A 21612-nucleotide genomic window follows, 5' to 3' on the forward strand; every position below is an offset into this window, starting at 1 on the left:
CACCAGATAGCCTCATGAAATTTCAGATCAGGCCGTTTTAACGATTCGAATGGAAACATTTTTGTTTTCAAATTGTTGCCCATTCGCATAAACTTTACGAGTAAGCCATCCCCATAGATTTTCAATAATGTTCAGATCTGGGGAATACGGTGGCCGTGCCAAAGTTTCAACATTTTGGGACGCAATCCAAGTTTTGACCGCACTTCAACTGTGTACAAGTGCATTACCCTGCTGAAAGACCCTATTAATGGGCCCAAATATTTCACGAGTCTCGGGAAAAGATGATTCCAACAGAGTTTTATAGCTTTTTCTCGTCATTTTGTAGTCAACAATTTTCAACTCGAACGCGCCAGAGTACGATATGGCTCCACATATCATAACTCCACCTTCACGACTGTGATGTCGACTCAAGTACCTTTCCTGCTTTCTTAAGTCATGGAAATAGTAATTTTATCCATCTGGCCCATCCAGATTGAACTTCTTTTCGATACTAAAGCCTACTTTTGTCATGAGCTCGGCAAACACTGTTTTCGCATTTTCACGGATGGCTCCTGGGCACGGTTTCGGCTACGGTGTCTACGTGGAATCCAGCGGACACAAATAAACTTTGCTCTTGAAATGCACAGATAATACTATTCAAAAAGTGATGAACTTTGTTGTGGAAACAGATGGAGAGGCAGATTTGTATGTGTCTGCAGCGACAGCAAAGCTGCGCTCATGGCCTTAGACAGCTCTTCAACCGTTTCAAGGGTAGTTGAGTCGTGTAAATCCAAGCTAAACTATGTCGGTAGACATAATATCCTGATGCTAACATGGGTCCTGGGACACGTGGGTATCGCGGCTACCTGTCACTCCCTTTTGCAGCCATTAAAGCCACGGTTAGCAAACGGGTTACTTTAGCGAGCTTAGCAGGCTGAGAGAGGCTGCAGATGGATAAAAGTGATGTGACTGTAGCAAATCCTCCTCTCATTAAGCAGAAGGGACTGAAAAAGGTGGGCATCTCAGACAGTGCACTCTGTCCAGAACGTGGAGAGGAGGATGACACCGTGAACCACTTCCTGTGCGTCTGCCGGGCCTTTGCTCGAATCAGGCTTGAGGTCTTTGGCATTGATGTGTTCAGAAGTGACCACAATGTCTTCTTGGCACCATAAGAACCCAAGTGCAGTACGATGTCTTGGTGTTGTACTTGCTAGTCTGCCCCGACAAAAAACAAAAACAAAAACGTTTTCCACACCGGAAATCTGCAACGGGTATTTAGATGCTCAATAGCGTGAGTGGGGTTCTTAGAGAATGAAAAATAAAATGAAAATTACCAAGTAACATATGCGCTGATATATCGATTTCAATTAAAGAAAATGTTGCGAAAAATTTCTTACTAGTCCAAAAAATTAAAAAAAGAATACAATTTCTTCAATCTTACTTTCTTACGCTTCAAATTTCGGTATTGCATATCTTTATCTCTATTATATTATTATGCACATAACTGTAAGCATCTATGTATGAGTGTAGCAAAAGTGCAATAGTCACGTATTTGACTTTATTAAATTAATTTCTTTCATGAACACTATGAGTTGTACAATGTATCATAGGTTTGGATTAATGCAATTATTCTATTGTACATATCTACATATTTCTTTTCCTTCGTCGCTCCTCCACATCTTGTCTGCCACCGATTCGTGATCATTTTATTTACTTTTTATTTGTTTACTTTTTTATTAGCACGCTAAAGCGCAACCAACTGGAAAGTGTTCCCGTATTCAGTGAACTGATCGCTCTGAAGCAGCTCAATTTAGCTAATAATCGCATACAGCGCATTAGCAGTGCGGCATTGGAAGCCTTACCGAAGCTGAAAACATTAGATTTGTCCAGAAATTTTTTGCACGCGGTGGAGTCCAGTTATTTTCCACCAAACAACCGTTTGGCGCATCTGTAAGTGCACTTGATATATGTATTTTTTCGCCTTATTTCATATGTATGTGTGTGTGGGTTATTATCATCCAAATATAAAAGCTAACATAGCATAAAATAGCTTAGGTTTTAATTTAGCTAGGTATTTATAAATTTGTAGAATTATTGGCCCCTACACACTCTTTGGGTGTTTGGACGAGTCATCCTGCTAAATATTTGTGGTGTATGTCTTGATCTTTTCCACAAATGCAGGAACCTACCGAACCCAAGGCATTGTCTGCCGGTCTTGTGACCGATATTAGAAAAATGTTTCTATAAATTATCATTTTAATTTACAAATACTTTGGAATGGGGCAGTCAGCTAATATTTTTTTAAATTAAAAATGAAATTATTAAAAATTATCTGAATGCTGCACAAAACTCACTACTTTTTGACATGATACTAAATGCCGATATATTTTTGTGATATTCGCTGAACACAGAGTAACGTATGTACATTTGAGTTGTTTTCGTTTCCACTTTTCTTAAAAATCTCACGTGCTAGTGACTTCGTTCTATACTCAAATTAAAGCTTAAATCAACTACAAAAACCATATACAATTCATTCCAAAACAAAAATTAACGGTTTGGAATAAAAAGGGGTTAACCCTTTAAGACCCAATTATTACGATCGAAGGTCAAATTATTGAATTACTTTAAGCTAAGTTCATAAAAATTACTATTCCGGGGTTTTTATGGAGGTTGATTACAAGTCCACCGGCAGTTTTTTAAAATTCCAAATGGCGAACTAAATTCGAAAAACTTAAGTTAAAGCCCTAAAAATCACAGCGTGGTTGTGCCTTAAGGGGTTAGGGGTAGTCAGAGGCCCGAAAAAATGATGATTTTCACGAATTTTTTTTTGCTACTTAATTAATTTATTTAACAAAAATAAAAACATAGCATAAAAACATCATGTTTTAACTTGACTTCACCAAAATTTCAAAAAAAAAAAAAATTAATAATTGCAAAAGTTATCGCTGTTTGTGTGAAGCCCGTTTCTCCAGAAGTCCCTTGCGGTGAACATCACAAGTCCTTGCAGATTCATCTAAAACCAATCGGACAAGAAAAATTAGTTTTATTAATAGATAATCTTGTGCCTGATCGAAGCTTTTTTTTTTTTTTCAAAATGAACAAAATGGCGGCCTCAGAAAATTTTTTCCAGATTTTAGAGCAAAAAACCAACAGTTAATTGTTAAAAAAAAATCGAAATTTTTGAAAAAAAAAAAAATCCTTCGATCAGGCACAAGTTTTTTATGTTTTTCAAAAGCTGTATAAATTTTATTGAAATCTACGTAGCGGTTTTTAAGTTACAGTGTTCACCAGTTTGAAAAACATAGTTTTGAGAAAAACGCATTTAAAGTTTTGCTATCGGCTCCGAGCGCCCTTTGTTAATTGTTGAATAACTTGAAAAGTATTTGTCGGATTCACTTCAAATTTTTACACAATATTTTTAAAACATTATACTTTAAGAAAATGCAAAAAAAAAAGATAAATTTTTTGAAAATTCTGACTACCCCTAACCCCTTAATGCCCGGATTTAAGGAAATTGGGGTAAAAACATACAAGCACAGCTTATGTATGTACATAATTAATGAATCATTAAAAAAAAAGATTTTTTTTATTAATTGAAAAGCAAAATTAAATATAAAAATATAGTGCTGTTTTTTGCTGGAAGAACGTCATAACTTAAAAAATCCGAATTTCAAGCGAAACACATTAGTTCGTAGCTTTCGCCATCCTTTTTTTAAAAAAGAAGAATTGGTCGTTTTGGGTTTTGGCACTCTTGCAGCAAATGAGCGATAGGTATGAGGACTTTTCTATGAGCAAACTATTTTTTGGTTTTTTTTTTGAGTATTATTTTTTTTATTATTACTATTTTTTGTTATTTCCTTAAAATTATTAGTTTTTTATTCTGTGTTTTGTACTATTTTTTGGTTGTTTTTTATTATAATTGTTATTATTTTTTTTAATCTTTTATTATATCTTTTTTTTTGTTGGTTTTTATTATTTGGTTATTTATTTATTTATTCATATTTTTTATTTATTTATTATTTCATATTATTATTTTTACTTTTGTTTTTTATTTTTATTTTGCTTTTATTATCATTTTGTTTTTTTATTACATTGTTTTGTTTTTATTACTTTTGTTATTGTTTATTTTTCTTCTGTAAAACGAATTTTTGTTTTATTTTTAGTTTTAATTTTTCTTGTTTTATATTATTGTTGTTTTTATTGTTGTTATTTTTGTTTTTATACAATTTTTTTAATTATATTATATTGTTTTTTTTTATTTCTTAAAAAAAGTTTTTTGTTTTATTTTTTATTATTTTTTTGTTGTTGTTTTTTATTATTGTTTGGTTTTTTGTAACATATTTTTATTTTATTGTTTTTATGTTGTTATTATTTTTTTATATTGTTTTGCTTGTTTTGTTAGTTAAGTTTTTCGTTTTTTTTATTTTTATTTATTTATTGATTTTTTGTTTTTTTTTTTTATTTTGTTTTTTTTTTTGTTATAATTTTTTTCTTATTTCTTATATAAAAAATATTTTTTGCTTTATTTTTATTTTCTCTTGATTTTGTATTTTTGTTGTTTTAGATTATGTTTTTTGTTTTTTATTTTTTTTGTTGTTTTCTATTATTGTTATTAGCTAGTGTCATCTTGAGTGGTTTAAGAACTTATTTAATGACCATCGTAGCATTTAAAAGATCCGTACTTAAATAAACTTTCATGCTACGGTCTTAAAGCAATTTTTACACTGCATCTCAAAGACGGGAGAGAGCTTGCTAAACAAATTACGCTTGTTTTCTCACTCAAAAATTTAAATTAAGAAAATATCAAAATTTAGGAAAAGTTTAATATTATTTCGTCCCTTAGTATAACAATAGCTTTTGTGCTCATAGGCTATTATTTTTTTATTGAATTGTTGGTTTCTCCATCGTTGATTTTATATGTGGTCAAAATTTTGTCAAATTCTAGTTCCACAAAGTGGGTCAAAACATCAGTCAAAAAATAATAAATATTTAGACATAACGAGATTTGAGTGAGAGCTACTTTCGACAAAAAGTTTGAAATTCATTTTCTCAAAACATCAAAAAATTTATAGGCTATTTTAATTCTAAGAGGACGATTTAATCCCTTGAAATATTAAAATTTCTTTACAAAATGTCTGCTCATAAAAACTAATTTTCAATTTACTTTCCCAGCATACTCAACTCAAACGAAATTAGGAGTATCGATGAAGATGCTTTTCAGCACTTAGGTGATTTATTGGACTTGGAATTGAATAACAATCGCTTGACAGCTTTACCGGCAGGTGTTTTTCGTACACTGCACAGGTTGCGCAAACTGTAAGTGAACTATGAAAAGTAAAATATATTACCAACTTAACCCCTTTGCACACACCCCTAACTTTATACACCTTTTACAGGTCATTGAATAACAACCATCTTGAAATCAACTGGTCCACATTTCGTGGCCTCTCATCACTTCAAAAACTCTTCCTCAAGTCCAATAATTTACGCACACTGCAAGATGGCGTTTTCTATGTCATGCACGCAATCGAAACGATTGAACTGGACCATAATGGCATCACCTCTCTGAGCCGTCAGGGGCTATTCAATCTAACCAAATTGCACCATTTGAGTCTATCGAATAATTCCATCACGCGTATCGAACCAGATACATGGGAATTCACACAATCGCTCATTTCACTCGATCTGTCACACAACAACATTAGCGAATTCAAGCCACAACATTTGGATTGTCTCAAACGTTTGCGACACTTAAATTTAGGTCATAACAAAATTCAATATCTGGCCGATAATACATTTGATTGTGTGAAAAATTTAGAGGACTTGAATTTGCGACGCAACAAACTCGCCTGGATTATCGAAGACCAGGGTGCAACGCCGCCATTCAAAGCATTGCGCAAGCTGAAGAAACTGGATTTGTATGGCAATAACTTGAAGCAAATTATGGGTAAATCACTAAGCGGCCTGGTCAATTTGGAGTCGCTCAACTTAGGCGACAATGCATTGGCCTCCATACAATCGGGCGCCTTCGATCACATGCCACATCTGCAAAAATTAAATTTCAAATCTTTGAATTTTATATGCGACTGTGAGTTATTGTGGTTTCAACGCTGGCTACGCAGCAACGAACAATCGACAACCGGCACGCAAGTGCAATCGGAAAATGCGGTATGCGGCTATCCGGAGGCTCTGTTCGATCGTCAACTGCTGACGCTGAACACCAATGAATTGTTGTGTGGTAAGTGAGAAACCTTAAACTGAGCCATACAAATTTGAAGTTTAAGTTATTAACAAAACTCTTTCGCTATTTTTAGCCAACTCACCCAAACCCACTATCATACAGGAACCATCTAATCAGCTCACTGTGAAAGGTGGGAATATTACAATGGAGTGCATAGGTATTTCACCAACGGCAGCGTCGTTGGCTGCAGCCGATGAGTTGAAGATTAAGTGGCGTCATGACAACCAAAATATACGCGAACGCGAGCGCGGTCACTTATTTGCAACGCATCGCAGTGACGCTGGATTTGGAGGCGACAGTTATAGTACCACCGAAACGCGTATACGTCAAGACCATGCTACCAACCAGACTACAATTATCGGCTACTTGCGCCTGTACAACGTCAGCTATGCGAATGCAGGACGCTACCAATGTGTCGTGTCGAACGCATTTGGCACGACGTACTCACAAAAGTTCAAAATTTCTATTTTAAGTAAGTTAATTAGATGTTAAGGACGTGTTACAGCAATTGAGGTTTATTCTTTTGAGATCCATCGAGCTTTGTTCGTATAACAGCTGTTTTGTGCAGTCTAACGGTTAGAGTCGAAATAGGTGTAAGGATATTATTCAGTCATGTCTATCTGCTCACTACACATCGAGCTAAACTTGAGTTATCTCAACAAAAATTTGGCGCACGTGGATGACTGCGTGCAAGTTTGCTATTTCCATAGGTTGAATTCGGCCATTTAGATTTTCAGCAAGTAATAGAAAAAGTTACACTTTGAGGAGAAAAGCGGTTTAAATAAGGGGTCTTTCGAAAGACGTGCCTAGAGCTTAAATGTTTAAAAATAAATCATATAAAAATTTAGATTCTTTCAGGTTTTACTATTTTTATTAAAAATACGGCTGTTAACAATTATATCCACCATGAGGGCATCTACAAGTCTACGAGTAAAATCTGCCAAACTGTCGATTCATTAATGCTTAGTTGTTGAGAACGTTGAGATATCGATGTTGAAGTTGTTCAGCAACACTTTGGGCTACGAGTACAGCAGCAATTCTCAACAAAAGTCCGGTTTTTGGTCTGATAGTCTCTTTTCTATTCTCGACAGATCCAGTTTCTTAAAAGTTTCTCAACAATCTTTGAATTGTCGATTCATTCGAACGTCTATTTCCACCAAAAAAAGTCACAAATTGTGCGATAAGTTGTTCTTAAGGGGTTACATGGGTTTCGTCGGATAAAAAAAGGCCTATTTTCAATATTTTTTTTTTTTCTATGTAAAAAATTATTTATTTAATTCAAACTTTTTTCTGTCTTATAGATACATATTTAGAGAATAATTTCTGATTAAAAAAAAAAAAACAAAAATTAAAACTCCTCCATTGTGACGTCATTTTCGGTGACCCCTCGAAAAAAAGGTGTTTCCGCATTGTCAGCATAACTCCTGACAGGCTCATCAAAAATGAAAAAACAAAAATAAGTAAAAAAAGTAAAAATTGGAATTTTGGCAGACATTTTTTAAATAGTTGTAATTGAAAAAAAAAAAAACTCCTTCGTTCAAGCACGAGTAAATTGTATTTCAAACACCTGTGTAAAATTTCATCAAAATCGCTTGAGTAGTTTTCGAGAACATTTGGCAACCGACTTTGAAAACACGGTTCCGAGAAAAACGCGTTTAAAGTTTTGAGTAACAATACACACATTTCACACATTTCAAAGGCTGTATCTCCGAATTTATTATCCGGATCGACTTGAAAATTTTGGATAATATTCCTGAGAAGTTGTAGGAATTAATAAGCAAAAAAAAAAAAATCGATTTTTTGAACCAACGAAACCCATGTAACCCCTTAAAGATCGAACATAAGTTTCAATAATTTTATCGTGTAAAATTGTACATCTGCCTACTTAACAAATGTGAAAGATGACATAAAAAAGATACCTTCTAGAAATTATTTATTACTGACATCTAAGCGTCGCTTTCGAAAGACCCCTTATTTGGTTTAAGGGGGATAGTCTTCGAGTAGAGAAATAGAATTATTTACAAATACCTCTCGAACGTGGATTCTTGTATAGTTTTTTTTAGTTAAGCGATTACCAAGTGGCAACCAAAAAATTTAACTAAAATCTAAGTAGTTAAGGAGGGCAGCTCCTCCAGACAACGAGTTTTTCAATCATTCTTTGCAAAAAAACTGAGAGTATTTACTATCTCAAATTAAATTACATATTAATATTCATGCTTAAATGAATATACAAACATTTTTTTTGAAAAAAAGAGGTTGTCTGTAAGGTCGGTTTACTGACGATAGTTTAACGTGACAACGTCATACGAAAATATTGATGGAATGGTTGCAATTTTCAAAACAAAATTTTAATTTTATTTGTTTGATAGATATTTTGTATGGATATAGAGGAGAAGGTAAATGGAATTGCAATGGAATAGGTCAAGTTACATTTACACAAACGTGAAAAATGACGAAACAAATTCATGAAAGATATCTTCAATTTCGATTGTGCATCAGACGTTAATAAGTCAACAACACTAAGAGGCACCATCATCGATTTGCCCTTTTCAAGACACTTTACACTCGAAACACTCCCTTTCATTTCCTACTTTTTCTATCATCGTCCTATTCTCAACAGAGAAATGGTTCATTACCATGCACACAGGAAGAAGGCATATGCAAATACAAGTATGTGAATTTATATATCTACATATGCGCATATACATACATATATTATATATGCTCACTCAAGTAGGACAGAGCCAGATGTCGAACGTTGCCGAACGCGGGGGCCGATTGTGCTCTTTGTCGTTCGTTCCGCGCTCTCGCTTGCAGTTCATTCAAGGTAACGACAAATGAGCAAGGTAACGGCAATGAGCAAGGTAACACTAATGAGCAAGGTAACGACACATTTTTTCGTGCGTGCAGCCTGTTAAATCGAATTATAAGACGTTATCACCTCAAAAACATAAATAAAATGGCGGCCCTACAGCTGCTCAAACGTGGCTCCTTCAATTTGCGTCGTGGAATGTACAGTCTCTTGTAATCAACTCAAATTAAGCAAACAAAAATGTTTCATTAAAATAAGTTATTCCGCTTGCGCTTACCTATTTTTTACAAAAAAAAAAATTAAAATTTGAAATGAAAAAGAAAAACAAATTACACTTTTTTATAAACAAATTGATCAAAACAATATTTTTAGTTATAATTAATATAAAATTTGAGGTACATGCAAAGGCAAATATGTTAAAGAATATCCCTATGAAGTTTTAGGTTGATATCTTGATTACTATTTCAGTTATATTCGACAGCGCGGAAAAAAACGTATTTCAAGAAAAAAAGCGATTATAATTTTCGTTCTAAATCATCTTTCGTTCGACGCTCATCACTTCACTGACTTTATAGGGACTTTTTAGACATTCAGTAAGGTTTTTGACAAGACGACATGAATTGTTCAAAGCCAGAACAACGCTTCCAATTGTTTAAATTTACTTTGAAAAAAAAAAACAAAAAAAACTTCTCGCAAAGTTTTGCAAAAAACCCTGATATGTCAGTTCGTCCTCATACGCAATTTTTTGGCTATTGTCTTTGAACTAGGTTTTGTTTTTTTTTTGTTTGGTATGCGGACCTGGGAGGTGGAATCTTCTAAATATACGTATGAGTCGATTCACATGCGATATTCCCCGGCTCGTTTTGAACTCAGTTTCGTAGTGCCTACGAACTAAACTACCCCATCGCCTTGCTGTTCTGCTTTTCCCCCTCGGTATTACCACTTAAAATATTCTTTCGTTCCTGCGTTCATTATCATCATGTCTCGACGTTCGCATAATTGTTCAGGCTACGTTATAACCATAGTTCCATGTTTCTTCAGATTCTAGCATATATTGTACTTGGCTAGCAGCTGTCATGCTCTCGCCGATATTTGAGCGTCACATGCTTCGTTCCCCATCAAATCTAGAACATTCTAACAGGAACATTCAACTACGTGGAATACTTTACGTAAGGATCTCACGTGCGTATAAAATACAGCTTTTGTAAGAATTGATGCCAAATTACCATCATTTTGTTGGACTCCTTTAGATTTATTATTCATTTTTATTGAAAAAAAGTAGTCAAAAATTGAATTGATTGTATGGACCATGCAACTCGTAGTCGCGGCGGACATATGCCAGATATCTCATTCAAATGCCATGAAATTATATACCAGATTATAATAAAAAAAATCATGCCAACAACATTTATGTTTTGATGAAATGATAATCTTGAGTTCCCAAGTTCCTAAAAAACCCCAGGTATAAGTGTGAATCACAATTATAACGCTTAAATATATGAATTGACATGATTGACATGGTCGTTATTTTACGATAAAAAAATATTTTATTCTCTTGATAATCCTATATTTTTGGAAATGTATTGGATTTATATAGAAAATTTTAGTTTCTGTAACTAGGGAATATCGGCATAAAATTGATATTTTTACGCATTGTAGATCTCTATTTAGGCATTAGCACAAAACTCTTGTAGCAATAGTACTCATTTGGAAGACCCCGCGGTTCGGCCACGCTTTTATACTGCATACAATGAGTAGTTATAACCAAGAAATCGTCTTATCTTTCCTTAAACCCACCTTCGACAGGCTCTTCCAGACTAGCATCCCGTCAAGAAGAGAGTGGCAAATTCAAAAACCATGAGAAAGAGAGGAAATAAATATATGCACGGATGGATCCAAGTTAGAAAATAAAGTAGGCTATTTAGTTTTTTTTATAAAGAATTAGGATTGTCCGACTTCCGGACTACTGTAGCGTCTACGAGTCTTAGCTGTAAAGAAGGTAACTGTGTACCTTAACGCACACGCCGTAACAAGTACTACGATAAATATTTTCTCGGAAAGCCAGGCGGCCATCAAATCAATGGAGGCAGCTACACTAAGATCAAAGGTTGCTCTGGAATGCCTGGCAGCTCCAAATGGTATTAGCACCATCTGCAAGGTCAGCCTTATACATATGTGTTCCAGGACATAGAGATATTGAAGGACGGAAATTGCAAGACCGATGACCTAGCCAGAAAGGGTACTAAACTTCCACTGCTTGAAAACGGAGGCAATACTGGAATTCCTATGGCAGCTTGCAAATTAAGGATAAAAAAAGAAATATTCTGCAGGAGGTCAATAGGTCATGTAGAGCAAAAATACGTGTGTCACAACCAGGCTAATTTGGCCTCAAAGAGATAATAGATCAGAAGAATTGCTTAACCTCTCAAGAGAGAACATCTCGAAGGTCGTGTCTTGTGTCACCGGTCATTGGCTGATAGGTAGGCACTCTTCTAGGCTAGGAATATTTTCGTATGAATACTGCAGAAGTTGTAGAGACGAGGAAGAAGAAGAAACAGTAGAACACCTCCTCTGTAATTGTCCAGTCTTGGCTACGAGTAGAGCAAGTTTGTTAGTAAAATACCATTTTGACCCTTTCCGGTGTTGGGATAAAACCTGTCATACTCTTCACAAGAGCGTCTAACTGTGGTATCACAACGGACTTAGAAGGTCCAAGTGAGTTGGCTAATCTAAACCGACTTCGACAAAAACCTAATCTAATCTACTCACCTGAACTATTTGACTGCTATCTTCCCAATTCCCCTATGCAGAAACAAATATCAAATCCATTCACCGATTATTTCCTATTTTAAATAAAAAATTATTAAAAGTCTAAAACCCCGTTTGTCTAATAAGTAAATAACGTTTTTCTTTTCAGTTCATCCGACCTTCCTGCAAATTCCATCAAATTTAACCATTGATTCGGGCGACACAGCGCGCCTGGTGTGCTCAGCTACTGGTGACCCAGTGCCCGAAATTGCCTTGCAAAAATTTGGTGGAAGCGATTTTCCAGCGGCGACGGAACGACGGCTTCAAGTTCTACGTGAAGAAAATGCCTTCATAATCACCAATGCGAAACCGATCGACACCGGCATTTACACGTGCACCGCTGAAAGTGCGGCGGGTGGAATAAAAGTGAATGCTACCTTGGTGGTGAACGGTATGCTAAGCTGGAAAAAAGTGTAATTTTAATGAATTATTTAACTAATAATTTGTTGCATTTTTTATTAACAGACAAGCCCCAACCTAAAATACCGATTGTGAGAAAAGAAACAGTGGTGGGTGAATCCAGTGTACTGCAGTGTCTGAGCGACTTGACTGCTGATTTGAGTCAACCGCGTCGCGAGTGGTTCAAGGATAATAAGCCCTTTCATCTCGGTACGCTGAGCGCCGATACGGAGCGTTACTTTTTCACTTCAGAGCATGAAATTTTGGTTATCGTGAATACAGAATCGGCCGATGCAGGCCATTATCGCTGCGAGATAAGCGACAATTCGAAAACGTATACAGTGCAAACGGAATTGATTGTGGTGAAGGAGGAGCTGAGCCAGAATGTGATATTTTTCGGCGTCGTCATCGTCGCAGCGCTGTGTGTACTCATTATTGCCTTAGCCACTTTCGCGTTAATTCTGTATCAGCGACGCAAAGCATTTAAGCGTCGCCGTGAGATATGTCAAAACGCAAATAGCACCAGTGGCGCGCCGAGTGGTTTGCTTTCGGGCAGTGTTGGGCTAATTGGTGGCAGCGCACGCGTTGCATCCACCAGCTCGCAAATGCTAAGCGGCAGTCGTGGCAGCGCATTGGATCAAACACAACTTACCACACTCAATCGGACGCTGCTGCAAAAGCCGCAAACGGACGCACAGCGGCAACGTCCACACAGTCTAGGCGATTATGAAGCGAATGCAGTTAATGGTGAAAATGTTGAAAGTGGTTTGCAGATTGCTGGCAATAACTATGAAAATAGTAGACAACCACAACATTTAATTATAACACCAACGCCCAACTATCAACAACTTTTGCAACAACATGTCGGCAACGACATCGAAGCCGATGGCGAGCATTTCACAATGGCGTATTTGAAACGCATTTCGTTGCCGGACAGCGCAGGTGTTGGCGGCGACCACACGCAGGATCATTTGTCCAGCAAAGATTCCGGTACTGGCTCGGATACGGCGGTAAAGCGTAGCCTAGATGATTTCACAATGTCGGCGCTACTGCCAACTACTAGCGTAGGCACACAGCAGTCGGTCGATTGCGCTACAACGCCAGTCAATGAAACTACGCCACAGATCACGCGTCGTTATAATGGTTATCGGCACGACGGCATCGAAAATTCCTATCCCACAGACGATGGCGGTGATATGGACGACGCGGATCTTTTGTACGCGGCAACGCATGCTCTTGGCGTTTCCGAATGTGAGGTGGAGTTGCTGGACTTGGACAGGCATAGGACAGCTACTATGAGAATTAACGATCGGGATATGCACGCGGTAGCTGAAACTGACCCAGATGCAGATACAGATGTGGTTGCAAATGAACGTACACACTTTCTGCACAAAAACAATTGTAGTAATCCAAATGACAACACAAGTGGTGTGCGAAGTAATGGTAGTGGCGTTGACAGACAGCACTACGAACGTTTACCGACAGCTCCGAAACTTCACTACTCCACTAATTATAGCGGCAATAGTTTTGATGGCGGCGGAAGCGGTAGCAGCGCAGCACTCAGTGGTAATTGCAAAGCCAATTTAAGTACAAACTCCACGAGCGCTGCTGCTCATGCGCAAACGGTTGATATTTAACTATGATTAGGACAAAAACTAAAAGTCCATCCTACACTAGCTAATGAAGCATGCCGAGCATACTTTAAGGCGTAAAAACGGCAAGTGTAAGTGCAGCCAATGATGAGTACACCAAATAAGACTGTAGTTCATATATATAGTACATACATACATACATACATACAAGTTTGAAAAAGTCAAGCAAAATGAAGTATTTAGAAAAAAAAAATGTCTACCAAAGTATCACATTGATACCACCTGCATATTTAGATTTAATAGATGCAAACTTACTTACATTCATACACACGTATATACGTTCATATGTTTATGTGTGAATTGTAGAGAGCCTATAAAATGTGTCATAAACGTTGGCCGCATTTCGTTGCATTTTAAACTAGTACAAATTTCTATGAAATGTGAAAAGTGAAATGTGACTTTGCTGCTCCTTCCAGCCTCCATCGCGAGTTGTCGGCTGAAAGCATTTGTGTGCTGGCTATCCACAGTAATTTGACCAGTGCTAAAGTGGCCACAGGGAAGGATAGGAGTTGGGTGAACAGTGAAAAATGTACAAATAAAAATTGCGATTTTGCTATTCACACAAACACACACTTGCACACTCTCCATTTCAACTCAAGCACACTGCATGTTTGGTTTTGTTTGTTCTTTTAATTTTTACGTTATTTTAAATAAATTCGTATATGTATTTATATAATCAAGTTACAGCTAGAAACTTCATTGTGATATTATTTATTACGCTAATTTAAATTATTATTTAAATAATTAAATATGTAAATGTGTAAAGTGTCAAAAGCGGCTATAGACATTGATTGAATATAATTTACTATCTATAGACACAAATTGTTCGATGCTAATGTGTATAAGAGTATGACATATATATGTATTGTAAGATGCTAGACTATTTCTTTGTAAACACACATACATACATCTACCATATACCGTTAAGTTGAAAGTTATGCCAAACCACCTAATTAATTTGCACGCCTTGTAAACATAGTTCTAAGTAAATATAGTAATTTTAGCTATAAGAACCCAAGCGCCTACATAATACATATATTGTATATGTATGTAGACACATACATATAAGCATATAAATACACACTTATTATATTGAAATCAGCTTTGTGCATGCATGTTCATATATTTTTTTTCTATTTTGAAGCAGTGAAAAGTATACTTTTGAAATACGTATGACCCAACTTTGACAAAGGCTTACCCGTACAACGCGATTTAAAGTCGCTGAATTCCGATTTAGCCCAAAATTGTGTTTTTTGTTGGTGTAGCAGCATAAAGATTTCCCATATATGTACGGTGAATACCGCTGGTGTGACAGTCCTTGACTGGATATAAATTCGAGTCGTTCCGGTAACGTAAAACCGACTCATATAGGAGTATTTGCACAAAAAATCTGTGCAAAATTATTTTGTGCATTTTATCACAATAAAATAATCAAATCAATCATAGAGTCAGACTTTCTGTTTTCTTCATGATCTTCGTTGTCACTGCTTTCGATTTGCCTATTTGGCGTTTCAGGTCGTAGAAGACTAATTGTTTCAGAACAGAACGGCTGGCTTTTCTAATGTGGCTGTTGTCGATTATTGCTTAAGGGTAGTTTTCAAATTCCAATGACTACGCACTTTAAAAAAAAAGGTTCGAGAAAACCGCGTTTAAAGTTTGTAACGGACTACGCGCGCAACTGCTGCGTCTCGGCAAATGTTTGAGGCGGCTCGGCTTTATGCTCTATAACTTAAAAAGTTTTGCTCGGATTGACTTAAAATATTAACACGGTATTTTTGAAATGTTTTACTACAATAACATGCAAAAAAAAAAAATCGATTTTTATCCCTTACCCCCCCCTTAATGTTTCTTGATTTTATTCTTTCTTTTACCATTTTTTTTTTCTCAGCTGTTCTTATTTGTCATTTCTTAATACTGAGCTTGTAAAAGAGATGTAGTAATGATTCGAAGAATCTAATTTTTGCATGAAGAATCGATAGCCCGAATTTAAGACTTCCTTGGTAACCGTAAAGATGTATGGTTGAGTAAATATTGCATCATTACTTCTGCAGTCACTCACTTGTATTCTTCTGGATAGCAGTTTTTTGTGTGTTTTTTTTTTATATCAATGAATAGCAAGTGCAAATATTTTTATTGGCCAGGGCCTCGGATGGTGTGTGATTTTTTATTTTATTTTTATTTCACGAATAAATCACCTTTCGGATCTTTGTAACCCTCGTTGATGTTACAGTGATCTCTTTTATTATTTTAGACGCATCTTCATTTCTTTCGGCACGATTACTCATTTGAGCAGCACAAGTTAACTCTTCCACAGGCACTTTCGCTTTCAAGTCTTTTGTTTTCCTTCGATTCAACGAACTCTTTTTTTGATCACCCGGGTTTCTCTGTAGTATGAATAGCAAATTTCATTGTGCTGTGAGGCTATTGTTCGTTTCATTTCAGAAAACGTTCATGTTTACAATTTGTAACAACCCACTTTTGTTTAAAATCATTCTTGAAATGACTTAAAGTATGTTTTAGTTGGACAATTTCACAATTTGGTCTTTTAGTTTACTCCAGGCCTCTTCTATTCGCCACTTATCTGCTCGCTATCTCTCTGTTCAGCTTGCTTGACGAAAATGTTTTATATGAAAGTAACAACAAAGTTATCGAGCAAGATTCGTCCCTAGTGAGTACGGTTATCTTAGAAACAAACGTAATTTTAGGCAGCTCTATTCCAGCGCTGCCAAGATATTACCAGTTGCGTCATCTATTCGACACTTGCTAACACTTGCGAAAAGAAAAGGCCTGACGTTACATTTAAACATCTACATAGGAAACAAAATGGCGGAATAAAGTGGAATTGGTTTTCTCTCTCAGGAAATGCTGCACCTTATTTAAAAAAAATTACTTGGGCGCACCCGGAAGTGATACATAAATACTTCTGTTTAAAAAATTTACCAAAAAAAAGAGGGTTTGCGATAATTCAAAAATTAATTTATAGAACTACAAATCAAACGAAGCATGGCTATTATTAAAATACATACCTTCGCCTTTTATGTCCATATTGTTTGTCATACATAAACAACGCACAAAAGAACAACAACTTCTGTTGCAATTTGTATAAAAATGATCGTTTCGGGAAACTAATTGTGCGCACTACACAACGACTGAGTTTCGACTGCTTGTGTAGCGGGAAGACAACAACCTATAGCGATAGAGGGGTGGGATGTTATAGAACGGTTATTCAGGTATAAGAAAGAGATAGTTGCAGAAAGTTTTATTAAACTTTTCATTTCCGACTTTTGGCCAAGATTTTTGTACAAATACTCCTATGTGCGACTGTCGTGGGAGCGAATTGCTTTTTTCACAACGTTTAGTTTTTTTTTTACACCGTTTACGACGCCCCCACTTTCTAGTTTCCGATTTTTTAAATCAGCAAAATCTGAGATTCATACCATTTTAAATTTTTCGACTGCCATTTATTTCGGTATTTGCCCAGGATACGGCTTAGCACTTTTCACCTAATACACTTTTCAAGCGACTAACTGCTTTAGAATCCATCGTAAGAAAATGTGAATAAAAGTGTAAAAATTTTCCTGGTTTTCCGGTTCAAAAGCAAAACTTGTTGCCTGTGAAATGCCTAAGTTGTTAATATTATTTTGTTAAAAGTCCACAGATTTATGTTAAAGTGTTTCCAGTGGCATTAAAAATCTTTGGTTAGCCATTTGTTGTTTCATGTATGTCTGCCGGCCGACGTAACCGAATGTGTTGGTGCGTAAGTGGCATAAAACACGAAATGACAGAACAAGTTTGAAGCAGTGGCGTAGATAGCTTTTTGTGATGGGGAAGGGGGGGGGGATATAATTTGACAATATCTTTTTTTTACATTCAATATATAATATTTTTATCGGTTTTCTTTTTCCATAATCATGGGAATCACTTACCATACTCTATATAAACAAAAAAAAAATTACGGATAAATTTTTTCACTTGGATGCCCTCAATATGCAAAAAATTCTTGCATCAATTAAAGAAGAAAATCAAGTTTTCGGGATTTTTTCGATAACTCATCTATGACTTCATCAGCTGTGATTGGAATATCATGATGAATAGCCAGAGCAGTCAATCCGTTCAAGCGATCAACGATCCAATGAGTTTCCAGGTTTGATATCGCTTTTACGAATTAAATATCTCTTCCAAACTTTTAATTCGACAAGAACAGCATGTAGCCCCGCAGTGGGAAATTCCTGGTAAAACTAGACTGTTTTGATGAATTTATCAGCTACTTTGTCGATTTCGTTCAAATCATGCTTGAATAGGGCCGAAAATCCTTCTAATATATTTTCATGTTTGGTAAATCTTTCTCCAAGATCCATGATGTAAAAATCTAAAAAAGGATTAAACGCTGTCACACGAAAATAATCTTCCGTGCTTTGAACTTCAGGATTTGCTCGATTTTTTTGTCTGCGCGCTATTCTTTTGTGTTTGATCTCAATGTCAAGATTTTCAGCAATTTTTTTCGAAGCTTCGTAAATTGCAGAAAAAGCGTCTTCTTTTGCGCGAATCTTTTTTACTTCCTGGCGCAAATCTTTGGCGAGATCCATGGCTTAGACCAAATCTAAATTAACCTTTTGCAATTCATGACTCAAAGGCAACGAAAGTTGAAAAATTACATTGATAATATGTAAACATATTTAAAATTCGAAATCCATGGCGTTTTTTTCCGAGGTTCTCATTGCATCTAGAGTTTCGTAAACAAACGGGAATAACTCAAAAAAGTCGTTGACGGCCTCATATTTCGAAACCCATCGAGTCAGATTCAATCTTTTCAAAGATTTCGTTCGTGGAGTTTCATCAGATTCTTCAATCGTGTTTTCCAAAATGGCTTTTCTTTTAGGGGTATGCAAGAAATTGTAGACATTTTCGAGGGTACCGAGGCAATCTCTAATGGCTGGTATGTTGCTAGTGATGGATATAGCAAGATTCAAAGAATGTGCGACACAATGAACGTATAAAGCATGAGGCGCATAATTATTACGTATAATCGCCTAAACACCTTTATATTGACCGGACATATTACTTGCCCCGTCAAATCCTTGGCCCATCAAGAAAGAAATATCCAATTCAAAATTTTGAAGATTTTCTACCACTAGCAAGAGCAGCACCTGTAAAATTGAACATCATATAATTAATGACATAAATATAATATATATGTATATAAACCTCCCAAGTAGCATACACTTGGATCTGGCCAAAATCTTTGACTGTATTTTCACTGCCTGACGCTTCACAACGAAGTTCTTTCCCCGTGGCGGCCAGTCAAAATCGCCGCTTTTTGATATCAAACGGCCAGGGAACAAAGTCTTCAATAAGTTGACGGTGGCTCGTGCTGTGTGTGGTGGTGCGCCATCTTGCTGAAACCAGAAGTGCTCCATACCATTTTCACGAACAATCGGCATCACAAAATCGGTTATCATGGCCCGATAACGCTCTTGATTGACGGTCAATGGTTGGTGTTGACCATTTTCAAAGAAGAACGGCCCAATGACCATATCAGCGCAAATGCCACACCAGACTGTAACTTTTTGGTCGTGGAGAGGTACCTCTTCAATAATTTGAGGGTTTTCAGTGGCGTAGAAACGGCAATTTTGCTTATTTACGGTTCCGTTCAAGGAGAAATGGGCCTCATCACTCATAATGATTTGATGCCAAAAATCCTCATCAGTTTGGGCCATTCGGACGACAAAATTGGCATATTCCAAGCGACGAGGCTTATCGGCCGGCAACAGTTGTTGATTTAGTTGTATTTTGTACGGGAATATCCCCAAATCCAAACGAATGATACGTCGTAGAGTGGTCCGAGGGATGTCCAACTGAGGAGAACGACGATTACCTGACGTTCGCGGCGATGACTCGATACTGGCTCGTACGGCCGCGATATTTTCGTTAGATCGTCTTGGCCGCTTTTTATTTGGACGTCGGGTATTAGCCACAGTGCCGGAAGACAAAAATCTTTTGTGCATTTGCTTGATTGCGTTCTTTGACGGCGCACTTTTCACTTTATTTTTTTTTTCTCCACGCACGTTGCGTTTTTACAATCGAGAAGGAATTTTGAATGTACAGCTGAACAATTTCAGCGCGTTCTATTGGGGTGTACTGTTTCATGGTATAAATCTCCTTCGACTGACGCTTCCAACGCGGTATGTCATTAGCTGATCTGAAATTACAGTAAAAAGTTATAGGGTTACTCAATGGGTCAGTTTAATATGGCCAACCCTGTATATGAATGATTTGCAATAATTATAAATCTTCCGATAGGACAATTAATTTTGCGCCACCTTATGGAGAGCTAGTCGATTAAGGTCACTGGGTGCGCCTTTCTTCGATAGCCTGGGACAGTGCGCCAACCTAAATCCCATCAATCTTCTCCATTATATCAACAGCTCTGGCTGGCTGTAGATAACTTGCTGTTGGAAATCTCATAATGGTATCAAAGCGGCGCTTTAGTGCTACTTGGACCATATCACCTACCTGTCTGTATATACGGAGATCTACAATAACCTTTGTAGGACCCTAGTCCGTTATAATGCGTCAAAGAATGGTGCATGATGACTCTGAGAACAGTTATAAAAAACTCTGTCAACTACAAGAATACACTTATAATGAAAATGGCCGACATCAACGTTTCAAAAACCTTTAAAGATTCCCTAGTATTATAGAAAATACTTTTATGGAAATGTCCGCCTGTGGGGTCAAAAATAATATACATAATTATGAAGACAAATTAAGCCATCAATTTGCATTGTTGGGCGGCGAAGTGACTCAATAAATAAGTTTTCAGAAAATATACTATTTTGAGCGAAAAAAAAAAAAAAACAAAAGGTTGCCAATATTTTCGTAATACAAAAATACTAAAACCGTCTACAAAATAATTCGAAAGTAACTACTACAAAGTGCATTATTTATATATATTTGTATGTATACAATAAATAAACCACATTCAACTTATTTGTAAACTTGCCTTGTATGTATTTACATTTACACATGTATTTTACTACATACACACATACAAACATAAATGCCTATAGGCATACGATTATTTGTATACCGCATTGACTACTAGCAAATAAATGTCCATAGAAAGACTTACTGTTTACATGCAACGCAAAACTTGCCTTCAATTCAATTTAATATTTATAAAATTCTAGACGAAAAGTGCATTATTAAAGAAAGTTAAAAACAAACAAAACTTTAAAATAAGAATAACCATTTTACATAGGCATTTAAGTTAATAATAAACCAACTTTAATACCCAATATACAATTAATAAATTATTTATGTATAACAGTACGTACATATATACACTCATGAAAATATATTTATAAATATGCATTGTAAATACAGTAAGTATAAATATTATACGTACAAAGCACAATGAAACTAAATTTGTGTATGATGTATTGCTAAAAATATACAACTACCTAAATTATTAATAAAATATAATGAAAAATAAAAAAAAATAAATAAGAAAAGATGTGTCATTTCCTAGGTGAGGTTAGGTTGTCGCAGTCACTTAGAATATTCCACAAAATTTTTTTGGTGTGATGCATGGACATCAGCTGTCTGTTAGTTGGCTAAATGATAGTCCAGAGTATTGTTTCCAGGCGTGCGGAAGCATTTTGCCGTGAGTAAACGCGAAAAAAGAAAATCAGTAATGGATTTCAAACGTATAGTGTGAT

The 21612-nt window shown here is 36.1% G+C and overlaps 1 protein-coding gene across 1 annotated transcript in view; it reads left to right on the forward strand.

Moving 5' to 3' along the window:
- The window catches only part of LOC129244633 (leucine-rich repeats and immunoglobulin-like domains protein 3), a 70692-nt gene extending 55356 nt beyond the window's left edge, over positions 1 to 15336 (forward strand). Inside the window, exons 4-9 of the mRNA XM_054882369.1 lie at positions 1720 to 1929; positions 5152 to 5295; positions 5376 to 6217; positions 6294 to 6692; positions 11950 to 12231; positions 12306 to 15336. Of these exons, the coding sequence (XP_054738344.1) occupies positions 1720 to 1929; positions 5152 to 5295; positions 5376 to 6217; positions 6294 to 6692; positions 11950 to 12231; positions 12306 to 13876 (3448 nt within the window). The 3' untranslated portion in view covers positions 13877 to 15336. The remainder of the gene's footprint in view (positions 1 to 1719; positions 1930 to 5151; positions 5296 to 5375; positions 6218 to 6293; positions 6693 to 11949; positions 12232 to 12305) is intronic.
- Positions 15337 to 21612: the final 6276 nt, after the last annotated feature.

Source organism: Anastrepha obliqua, chromosome 4 (assembly GCF_027943255.1).
Source record: "Anastrepha obliqua isolate idAnaObli1 chromosome 4, idAnaObli1_1.0, whole genome shotgun sequence".
Classification (NCBI taxonomy): Eukaryota; Metazoa; Arthropoda; class Insecta; order Diptera; family Tephritidae; genus Anastrepha; species Anastrepha obliqua.